This window comes from Bombina bombina, chromosome 5 (genome assembly GCF_027579735.1).
Source record: "Bombina bombina isolate aBomBom1 chromosome 5, aBomBom1.pri, whole genome shotgun sequence".
NCBI lineage: Eukaryota > Metazoa > Chordata > Amphibia > Anura > Bombinatoridae > Bombina > Bombina bombina.
The window spans coordinates 736514622-736527197 of NC_069503.1; the positions used below are offsets into that span (position 1 = coordinate 736514622).

General features: G+C 38.9%; 1 protein-coding gene across 1 annotated transcript in view; it reads right to left on the reverse strand.

Annotated features, from left to right (window-relative positions):
* MBOAT1 (membrane bound O-acyltransferase domain containing 1) overlaps positions 1-12576 on the reverse strand; it is a 181742-nt gene that overhangs the window by 84942 nt on the left and 84224 nt on the right. Inside the window, exon 5 of the mRNA XM_053714790.1 lies at positions 12009-12064. Within this exon, the coding sequence (XP_053570765.1) occupies positions 12009-12064 (56 nt within the window). The remainder of the gene's footprint in view (positions 1-12008; positions 12065-12576) is intronic.

Below are 12576 nucleotides of genomic sequence, written 5' to 3' on the forward strand. Positions count from 1 at the left end.
TCAATTTTCTTTGTTCTCTTGGTACCTTTATTTAAAAAGCAGGAATGTAAGCTTAGGAGCTGGCCCTTTTTTGGTTCCGCAAAAGGGTAGCGCTTGCTGATTAGTGACTCCATTTAGCCAACAATCAGCAAGTGCTACCCAGGTGCTGAACCAAAAATAGGCCATCTCCTAAGCTTACATTCCTGCTTTTCAAATAAAGATACCAAGAGAATGAAGAAATTGATAATAGGAGTAAATTAGAAAGTTGCTTAAAATTGCATGCTCTATCTGAATCATGAAAGAAAAAATGTTGGTTTCATATCATTTTAAGAACCATTAAACATTATACAGTAGAATTGTATAATTAGTGAGTGCATAATAAAAAAAAGTGCAATAATTTCAAATAAGCAGTAGATTTTCTTTCTGACACATTTATTTTCCCCCATTTACCATCCCCCTGTATCTTGTGGCAACCATCAGCCAATCACAAACTAGTATACGGATACTCTGGGAACTTGTGCACAGGCTCAGTAGGTGCTGGTGCCTCAGAAAGCGTGCATACAAAAAGAATGTGCAAAAATTGATCATGGAAGTAAATTAGAAAGTCACTTAAAACCGCTCTATCTGAATCAAGAAAATTTAATTTTGACCTTAGTGTACTTTAAGTACACATTTTATTATGCAATTGTTGTTTATGTTTTAAGTGTGAAAAAGAATATAGTATACAGCACCAAAAAAAGTTAAATAGCACACAGACTCATTGAAGTAAACAATCACCTAACAGGATTGTTAAAAAGAGACTAAAATATATAGTTGAGGAGCGCCTGAAAGGCTTAAGTGTGCGAGAAATGTATAAAAAAGTAACAATTTAATAAAACAAATAAGGTTAAAAATATACACAGAATATCCACAAAATAGTAAGAAGTATAAAGTAAAACAGCATAGTAATAACCCAAAGTTTCAAGTACATATAGGTACCTCCTACATATGTAGGAGGTACCTATATACAGTATATATATATATATATATATATATATATATATACACACACACACACACGTATATATATATATATATATATATATATATATATATATATATGTATGTATACATAAAAAAGGGGGAAGTGTACACTTAAGGGTATATGTACCCCCCCCCCCCAAAAAAAAAGAAGTATATCGGAGAGAAAATTATAAAAAAAAAATACCTAGGGAGATAGACCTGCCTCAATTAAAATAGGCTTACCGGATCTTCTTTAAAAAAAAAAAAAGAAACTCAAACTGATAGTCTAAAAAGTCGATGCGTTTCGACATTAAACAAGGCCTTTTTCAAGACGATATCAGCTATGGATGAAAGAAAACATAATTTATGCTTACCTGATAAATTCCTTTCTCCTGTAGTGTAGTCAGTCCACGGGTCATCATTACTTATGGGATATTAACTCCTCCCCAACAGGAAGTGCAAGAGGATCACCCAAGTAGAGCTGCTATATAGCTCCTCCCCTCTACGTCACACCCAGTCATTCGACCGAGAACCAAATGAGAAAGGAGAAACTATAGGGTGCAGTGGTGACTGGAGTATAATTAAAAAATTTAGACCTGCCTTAAAAAACAGGGCGGGCCGTGGACTGACTACACTACAGGAGAAAGGAATTTATCAGGTAAGCATAAATTATGTTTTCTCCTGTTAAGTGTAGTCAGTCCACGGGTCATCATTACTTATGGGATACCAATACCAAAGCTAAGTACACGGATGACGGGAGGGACAGGCAGGATCTCTATACAGAAGGAACCACTGCCTGAAGAACCTTTCTCCCAAAAACAGCCCCCGAAGAAGCAAAAGTGTCAAATTTGGAAAAAGTATGAAGAGAAGACCAAGTTGCAGCCTTGCAAATCTGTTCAACAGAGGCCTCGTTCTTAAAGGCCCAAGTGGAAGCCACAGCTCTAGTAGAATGAGCTGTAATCCTTTCAGGAGGTTGCTGTCCAGCAGTCTCATAGGCTAAACGTATTATGCTACGAAGCCAAAAGGATAGAGAGGTAGCAGATGCTTTTTGACCTCTCCTCTGACCAGAATAAACGACAAATAGGGAAGAAGTTTGTCGAAAATCTTTAGTTGCCTGTAAATAAAATTTCAGGGCACGGACTACATCTAGATTGTGCAGAAGTCGTTCCTTCTTTGAAGAAGGGTTAGGACACAATGATGGAACAACAATCTCTTGATTGATATTCTTGTTAGTGACTACCTTAGGTAAGAACCCAGGTTTAGTACGCAGAACTACCTTATCTGAATGAAAAATCAGATACGGAGAATCACAATGTAAGGCTGATAATTCAGAGACTCTACGAGCCAAGGAAATAGCCATTAAAAACAGAACTTTCCAAGATAACAGCTTGATATCAATGGAGTGAAGGGGTTCAAACGGAACACCCTGTAAAACGTTAAGAACTAAGTTTAAGCTCCACGGCGGAGCAACAGATTTAAACACAGGCTTAATCCTGGCCAAAGCCTGACAAAAAGCCTGAACGTCTGGAACTTCTGACAGACGCTTGTGTAAAAGGATGGACAGAGCTGAGATCTGTCCCTTTAACGAACTAGCAGATAAACCCTTTTCTAAACCTTCTTGTAGAAAAGACAATATCCTAGGAATCCTAACCTTACTCCATGAGTAACCCTTGGATTCACACCAGTGTAAGTATTTACGCCATATCTTATGGTAAATTTTCCTGGTAACAGGTTTCCTAGCCTGTATTAAGGTATCAATTACTGGCTCTGAAAATCCACGCTTTGATAAAATTAAGCGTTCAATTTCCATGCAGTCAGCTTCAGAGAAATTAGGTTTTGATGTTTGAAAGGACCCTGAATTAGAAGGTCCTGTCTCAGAGGCAGAGACCAAGGTGGACAGGATGACATGTCCACTAGATCTGCATACCAGGTCCTGCGTGGCCACGCAGGCGCTATTAGAATCACTGATGCTTTCTCCTGTTTGATCCTTGCAATCAAACGAGGAAGCATCGGGAAGGGTGGAAACACATAAGCCATCCTGAAGGTCCAAGGTGCTGTCAAGGCATCTATCAGGACCGCTCCCGGGTCCCTGGACCTGGACCCATAACGAGGAAGCTTGGCGTTCCGGCGAGACGCCATGAGATCCATATCTGGTTTGCCCCAACGTCGAAGTATTTGGGCAAAGACCTCCGGATGAAGTTCCCACTCCCCCGGATGAAAAGTCTGGCGACTTAGGAAATCCGCCTCCCAGTTGTCCACTCCTGGGATGTGGATCGCTGACAGGTGGCAAGAGTGAGACTCTGCCCAGCGAATTATCTTTGATACTTCCATCATCGCTAGGGAACTTCTTGTCCCTCCCTGATGGTTGATGTAAGCCACAGTCGTGATGTTGTCCGACTGAAATCTGATAAACCTCAGAGTTACTAACTGAGGCCAAGCCAGTAGGGCATTGAGAACTGCTCTCAATTCCAGAATGTTTATTGGAAGGAGACTCTCCTCTTGAGTCCATGATCCCTGAGCCTTCAGGGAATTCCAGACAGCGCCCCAACCTAGAAGGCTGGCGTCTGTAGTTACAATTGTCCAGTCTGGCCTGCTGAAGGGCATCCCCCTGGACAGATGTGTCCGAGAAAGCCACCATAGTAGAGAATCTCTGGTCTCCTGATCCAGATTCAGCGTAGGGGACAAATCTGAGTAATCCCCATTCCACTGACTTAGCATGCACAATTGCAGCGGTCTGAGGTGCAGGCGTGCAAAAGGAACTATGTCCATTGCCGCTACCATTAAACCGATTACCTCCATGCATTGAGCCACTGACGGGTGTTGAATGGAATGAAGGGCACGGCAAGCATTTAGAAGCTTTGTTAACCTGTCCTCTGTCAGGTAAATTTTCATTTCTACAGAATCTATAAGAGTCCCCAAGAAGGGAACTCTTGTGAGTGGTAAGAGAGAACTCTTCTCCTCGTTTACTTTCCACCCATGTGATCTCAGAAATGCCAGTACTAACTCTGTATGAGACTTGGCAGTTTGAAAGCTTGACGCTTGTATCAGAATGTCGTCTAGGTACGGAGCTACCGAAATTCCTCGCGGTCTTAGTACCGCCAGAAGAGAGCCCAGAACCTTTGTAAAGATTCTTGGAGCCGTAGCCAACCTGAAGGGAAGAGCTACAAACTGGTAATGTTTGTCTAGGAAGGCAAACCTTAGATACCGGTAATGTTCTCTGTGAATCGGTATGTGAAGGTAAGCATCCTTTAAATCCACTGTGGTCATGTACTGACCTCTTTGGATCATGGGTAAGATTGTCTGAATAGTTTCCATCTTGAATGATGGAACTCTTAGGAATTTGTTTAGGATCTTTAAATCCAATATTGGTCTGAAGGTTCCCTCTTTTTTGGGAACCACAAACAGGTTTGAGTAAAACCCTTGTCCGTGTTCCGACCGCGGAACTGGATGGATCACTCCCATTAGTAAAAGGTCTTGTACACAGCGTAGAAACGCCTCTTTCTTTATCTGGTTTGTTGACAACCTTGAAAGGTGAAATCTCCCTTGTGGAGGAGAAGCTTTGAAGTCCAGAAGGTATCCCTGAGATATGATCTCCAACGCCCAGGGATCCTGGACATCTCTTGCCCAAGCCTGGGCGAAGAGAGAGAGTCTGCCCCCCACTAGATCCGTAACCGGATCGGGGGCCCTCACTTCATGCTGTCTTAGGGGCAGCAGCAGGCTTTCTGGCCTGCTTGCCCTTGTTCCAGGCCTGGTTAGGTTTCCAGCCTTGTCTGTAGCGAGCAACAGCTCCTTCCTGTTTTGGAGCAGAGGAAGTTGAAGCTGCTCCTGCCTTGAAATTACGAAAGGCACGAAAATTAGACTGTCTAGCCCTGGGTTTGGCTCTGTCTTGAGGCAGGGCATGGCCTTTACCTCCCTTAATATCAGCGATAATTTCTTTCAAACCGGGCCCGAATAAAGTCTGCCCCTTGAAAGGTATGTTAAGTAGTTTCGATTTAGAAGTTACATCAGCTGACCAGGATTTTAGCCACAGCGCTCTGCGTGCCTGAATGGCGAATCCGGAATTCTTAGCCGTAAGTTTAGTTAAATGTACTACGGCATCAGAAATAAATGAATTAGCTAGCTTAAGGGTTTTAAGCTTAAGTGAAATCTCATCTAATGTCGCTGAGTCAAGGGTGTCTTCCAGAGACTCAAACCAAAATGCTGCCGCAGCCATGACAGGCGCAATGCATGCAAGGGGTTGTAATATAAAACCTTGTTGAACAAACATTTTCTTAAGGTAACCCTCTAACTTTTTATCCATTGGATCTGAAAAAGCACAGCTATCCTCCACCGGGATAGTGGTACGCTTAGCTAAAGTAGAAACTGCTCCCTCCACCTTAGGGACCGTTTGCCATAAGTCCCGTGTGGTGGCGTCTATTGGAAACATTTTTCTGAATATAGGAGGGGGTGAGAAAGGCACACTGGGTCTGTCCCACTCCTTAGTAATAATTTCAGTAAGTCTCTTAGGTGTAGGAAAAACGTCAGTACTCGTCGGTACCGCAAAATATTTATCCAACCTACACATTTTCTCTGGGATTGCAACTGTGTTACAATCATTCAGAGCCGCTAACACCTCCCCTAGCAATACACAGAGGTTTTCCAGCTTAAACTTAAAATTTGAAATGTCTGAATCCAATTTATTTGGATCAGATCCGTCACCCGCAGAATGAAGCTCTCCGTCCTCATGCTCTGCATATTGTGACGCAGTATCAGACATGGCCCTAGCATTATCAGTATACTCTGTTCTCATCCCAGAGTGATCTCGTTTACCTCTAAGTTCTGGCAATTTAGACAAAACTTCAGTCATAACATTAGCAAGTTAGTCGGCATAACTTCCCCCTCGTTGTCTGGTGAATGTTGCTTAACATGTACAGATTGACTTTTATTTAAAGTAGCATCAATGCAATTATTACATAAATTTCTATTGGGCTCCACCTTGGCTTTTGAACATATTACACAAAGAGTTTCCTCTGTGTCAGACATGTTTAAACAAACTAGCAATTAGACTAGCAAGCTTGGAAATACTTTTCAACTAAATTTACAAGCAATATGTAAAAACGTTACTGTGCCTTTAAGAAGCACACAAAACCGGATTAGTTATATAAACCAAATTTAGCAAAGGATTGCACACATTAGCAATGGATGATTAACCCTTAATATCAGAAAAAAACGTATAACAATTGACAATATAAGCGTTTTTATCACAGTCAAGCACAGTCTCACAGGTCTGCTGTGAGTGATTACCTCCCTCAAAACTAGTTTTGAAGACCCCTGAGCTCTGTGGAGACGTCCTGGATCATGCAGGGAGAAAAATACAGACTGTGACTGAATTTCTGATGCGTAGAAAAAGCGCCAAAATAGGCCCCTCCCACTCACACTACAACAGTGAGGGAAGCTCAGTAAACTGTTTTAATTTAAAACAACGACAGCCATGTGGAAAATAAGCCCAAAACAATTTTCACCAAGTACCTCAGATAATTAAACGATTTAACATGCCAGTAAACGTTTAAAATCTAATATATGAATTGTCATTAAAAAGCCTGCTGCTAGTCGCTCCCACTGCAAGTTAGGCTAAAAGTTATATGCATACAGTATTTTCCCAGTGAAGTGCCATTCCCCAGAAATACTTAAGTGTTAACATATATACATGTCAGCCTGATACCAGTTGCTACTACTGCATTTAAGGCTGTACTTACATTATATCGGTATTAGCAGTATTTTCAAAGTCAATTCCATTCCTTAGAAAATAATATACTGCAACATACCTCTTTGCAGGTGAACCTGCCCGCTGTCCCCTGATCTGAAGTTACCTTACTCCTCAGAATGGCCGAGAACAGCAAACGGATCTTAGTTACGTCCGCTAAGATCATATACAAAAAACTCAGGTAGATTCTTCTTCAAATTCTGCCTGAGAAGGAAACAACACACTCCGGTGTCGTTTAAAATAACAAACTTTTGATTGAAGATATAAAAAACTAAGTTTAATCACCACAGTCCTCTCACACATCCTATCTATTAGTTGGGTGCAAGAGAATGACTGGGTGTGACGTAGAGGGGAGGAGCTATATAGCAGCTCTGCTTGGGTGATCCTCTTGCACTTCCTGTTGGGGAGGAGTTAATATCCCATAAGTAATGATGACCCGTGGACTGACTACACTTAACAGGAGAAAAAACTTATAAAGGGCGGACTGACCAATCATAGGGGGAAAAACGCCAAAAATGCTAGCCGCCAAAAAAAAGTGACCACTTCTGGTAACAGGTGCAATTGCTTCCGGTTATATTACTTCCGGTTCTCGTAGTGTGTCAGTTCCGTAAACTGCATCATATCCAGTTATTGGATAGAACGTATCATAACGCTACAGAGGACATATTTGGTATTGGTTATTACCAGGTTTATTAATAGCAGAAAAAATACAATTTTCTGAATGTAACTATTGCTTAAGAGACAATATTACAAATAGGGAAATTTGCTATTCAAATTTTAAAAAGATTAAATTTTAAAAAGGAGGAAATGGTGGTAATATATTATACAAGCATTTTTGCATCTTTTTTGGTAGTCATCCAATGATAAAGCAATAACATCTTCTATGTAAGAGTAGTAAAATTAATTGATTTAGAGCTTGTTTCCATTGAGCCATTAAAAATTGAGCCGTAAGCTACCGAAGTTGCCGGCAGCTAAAAGTAATTTATTGCTCCATTTTAGTATCAGGTTTCCATTTAATTATTTAGCACATTACGTGCAGTCACTCTTTTCATGTAGGTGTAAGTTTGCGTTGTGTTAACTCTTCCACCCGATGCCAAATTTCTTTAAAATGAATAGGTTACTATGGTAACCCGACCTTACACTACACTTACAAACGATCGTATATACGGAGCTGCATGTTCCGGTGCGTGTATTTTACCCGTCGCTCGCTGTTAAAATAAAAGCAAACACCTAACGCATGAACAATATCTACCTCTCAACCGCCACCCCCCACCACAATAACTAATTAATTAGTGGATTAACCCCTAATCCGCCAACCCCCATATCGCAAAGTATCTATTAAAGTTATTAACATCTAAACCGGCATTCCCCCACATCGCAACTAACAATAAAATGTATTAACCTCTAAACCGCCATTCCCCCACATCGCAAAGTACCTATTTAAACTATTAACCCCTAGTCCGCCATTCACCCACATCGCAAAGTACCTATTTAAACTATTAACCTCTAGTCCACCATTCACCCACAACGCAATCTACCTATTTAAACTATTAAACGCTAATCCGGCGACCCCCCACAACACAATCTACCTATTTAAACTATTAACCGCTAATCCGCCACCCCCCACATTGCAATCTACCTATTTTAACTATTAACCCCTAATCTGCCATCCCCCCACAAAGCAACAAACTAATCTAATCACTAAGCTCCCTAACCTAACACCCCCTAAATTAACCCCATTACATAAATTAAATAAATACTAAATTACAATTAAAATAAAAAATACTAACATTAATTTAAAACTAAAACCTAAGATTAAATTACAATAATAAAATCTAAAATTACAAAAAATATAAAAAAGTCTAAAATTACAGAAAAAAATAAACCAAATTATGAAAAATAATAAAAGTAAACCTCATCTAATACTCCTATAAAAATAAAAATCCCCCCAAAATAAAAACATCCCCTAATTTAAGAATCTAAGACTAAACCCCCAATAGCCCTTAAAGGGTCTTATGTAGGGCATTGCCCTAAAGCGATCAGCTCTGTTACTTAAAGATACAAATTAACGCCTAACAGTAAACCCCCCCCCAACCCACTAAACCCCCCAAAATAAAAAAAAACTAACACTAGACCTTCTCCGCCAGACTTCAGGAACGGTGAGTACCTATTTGGGGTTAGACTAAGGTTTTATTTTCATTTTTTGGGGTGTTTTTTTTTAGATTAGGACTTTGTTATTTTAATGGGCTGCAAAAAGGGCTGATTGCCCTTTTAAGGGCAATGCCCATACAAATGCCCCTTTTGGGGCAATGGGTAGCTTAGGTTTTTTTAGTGTTATGTTTTTTATTGTGGGGGGTTTGGTGGGTTGGGGGGGTTTACTGTTAGGGGTTAATTTGTATTTTAAGTAAAAGAGCTGATCGCTTTAGGGCAATGCCCTACAAAAGGCACTTTTAAGGGCTATTGGTAGTTTAGTCTTAGATTAGGGGGTGTTTTTATTTGGGGGTGTTATTTTTATAGGGGTATTAAATTAGGTTTTAAAAAAATATTTTTGATAATTTTAGACTTATTTTTTGTAATTTTAGATTTAATTATTGTAATTTAATGTTAGGTTTTATTTTTAAATTAATGTTAGGATTTTTTATTTTAATTGTAATTTAGTATTTCATTTATGTAATGGGGGTTAATTTAGCAGGTGCTAGGTTAGAGGGCTTAGTGATTAGATTAGTTTTTTGTGTTGTGGGGGGTGGCAGATTAGGGGTTAATAGTTTAAATACGTAGATTGCGTTGTGGGTGAATGGCGGACTCAGGGTTAATAGTTTAAATAGGTACTTTGCAATGTGGGGGAATGACGGACTAGGGGTTAATAGTTTAAATAGCTACTTTGCGATGTGGGGAATAGTGTACTAGGGATTAATAGTTTAAATGGCTAGTTTGCGTTGTGGGGGAATGGCGGACTAGGGATTAATAGTTTAAATAGGTACTTTGCGATGTGGGGGAATGGTGGTTTAGAGGTTAATACATTTATTATAAGTTGCGATGTGGCGGGGATGGCGGATAGAAGGGTATTGACATGTCAGGTTAGATTTCAATGGGAAAAAGGTCTCAAAAAGCACCTTTTTCCTATTTTACACCTAGTTGAGCTGGATGTAATTTTTGTTAATGTATCGGCAGCCTCCTACAGTGTATTAACGGTTTGCGCGGTCATTGAAAACCTGATATTATTTAAAGATTAGCGGCTTCTGATACGTTGTATGGGACACAAAAATGCTTTCAGCAGCCAGAGTCCGGTTGCCAAAATTGAGGTATAATTGGAAGCAGTCCGTGAATGATATTGCTTCTGACAGCATATTTAATGGTTTGTGAGTGCACGCAAACCTAATTACGGCTCAATGGAAACGAGCCCATAGTTAGTAAATACAAAACATTGTATTGTGCAGACCTGATTTAAATTATTTACATGTATAATTAAATATAATTTTACAGAGTATATTATTAAAAATGCTACATAGCAACATATTTTGTCAGACATCCTGGATTAAAAAGGCAACATGAATTTAATACTTAGGGCCAGATAACGAGTTGAGCGCAAAATATTGCACCTTAATGGTATTACAAATTAGGTGCAATGCGAACGTGACCTTGCTTTTGCATTGCACGGGAGCATTGCGCTCACAAGAGTGCGCTTCCATAGTCTCCAATGGGAGCCTTGCTCTGATACCGCCATACACGGCATTGAACTCAAGCACACAAGACATTTTTTTTTTCATAAAAAAATAAAAGACCCTCTATTTTGGGAGAATTTGGGGCACTTTTAGAAAATTAACCAGAGATCTGATCTGACTTGTAATGGCTGGTTATTTATTGTGCGCCAGCAAACAGGCAAATTTGCCCATTTGCAGGCGCACAATAAATTAATGCTCCGCTTGTAATCTAGCCCTAGGAGAACCTTAGGAGTAGGTGTTTGAGTATGAAATTCTGCATTTAGAAAGCAGTATCACCTTTTTACAAAACACACTGACATTGTTCTTTAAGGATTTTTTTAATATGCAAGGTTTAAATATACAGTTACATACTTGTGTATTTTCAGTTAAAGCAGAAGAATTGGAGCCTTTGCAGTCAAGTAAATGAAAACATGTAAAAACATATTTATGCAATATTCATATTTAATAAAGTGTTATACTATGTATTTACTGTAAATACTTCACATTCCAATGTTCTTCACAATGTTTTATGTATTTGTATCTGTATATAGCTATACCTATTTATAATCATGTATAGATATATATTGTACCAAAATACCATCAAACATATAGAGAAATATGTATTTATGAATACATAGAACATATTCTTCTAAGTGAAGAACATTGGAATGTGAAATATTTACATTTTCATGTCGGGTTAACGCACTTGAGAATATGTGATCGGGTTTGCGAGCACACAGAGTGTTATTTTTTTACACTTTTTTGCTCCATTGACTTCTATAGGAGAATAAATTATTGCAAGCGCGATATTTAAAGTTTGTCTTTTTACACGCATCGGGTTAGCGCAAGAGTAAAAACATTTTACTTTCAACTTGTAATACGAGCGCTACTCGCCGCACAACCCCTCCACCCACAGCAGTATGATACAGGCAGTGACATTACCTGTACCGGATCTGCCTTCATATGATAACAGAGAACGTTCAGTACTCCAATACCATATGAAGGCAGATGCTGTCTGTCCTTGGGTGCAGTATCATCTGTAAAAGCTGACAGTAGTGACCACAGCATGACGTACAGTGTTGAACGTAGGTAGTATGTCAACAGGGTACACTGAGCAAAGTACCCTGTAATGTAGTACCTTTGTCCAATAGGCTTAAGGGGTTAATTTTAAACATAAAGATAATTACAGCCTCTTATTAATAACTTTTGGCAGGAGCCTATATAATTATATATAAAGTAAAAATTATTGTTTTGAGCTCTCTCTCTCCATGGAAATTTGGAGGGACATGAGACCCAAATTTTTTTTTCTTTCCTGATGCAGATAGAGCAATTTTAAGCAACTTTCTAATTTACTCTTATTATTAATTTTTCTGCGTTCTCTTGGTATCTTTATTTGAAAAAGCTGGAATGTAAGCTTAGCAGCCAGCCAATTTTTAGTTTAGTAGTTGGGAAGCACTTGCTGATTGGTGGCTACATTTATCTTTTTATCTGTGTTCAAACACATTTTAAAAAATATGTCAGCAGTTTAAACATAAAAATTTACCAAAATTATTATTATTATTCTTACAAATAACATGTCTTACCATCATGCAGTTGGAATGCCAAGGTTGTGATCTTCTGAGTAACAATCATCAATGGCCTGCAATAATAATGTGGACATTCCTTATTTTCAAATAAAAAGAAAAAAATCTTGATTGCGACTTCTCTAACCTTTCAGGGACTAGATTTCAAGTGGAGAGCTATTTAATGCTCCCGCAAGAGCGTTAGTAAGATTTTTACGCGTGTCGGTTTGCTCTCGTATTATTAGTTGAAAGTAAACTGTTTATGCTATCGATAACCCGACAAGCGCAAGAACATGAACTTAGAATATCGCACGTGTGATAACCTATTCCCCCCAAAAATCAACGGTGCAAAACAAGTGGTAAAAACCCTAACAGCCTACTTGTGCGCATATTCTAATGTGCACTAACCAGACATGAAATTATGAATATTTCACATTCCAATGTTCTGTTCATAGAAGAATATGTTCAGTATATATATATATATATATATATATATATATATATACACACACAGATATATACACACATAGATATATACAGATATATATATAGGAATATCTATTAATAAATTCTTATAACATATTCTGCT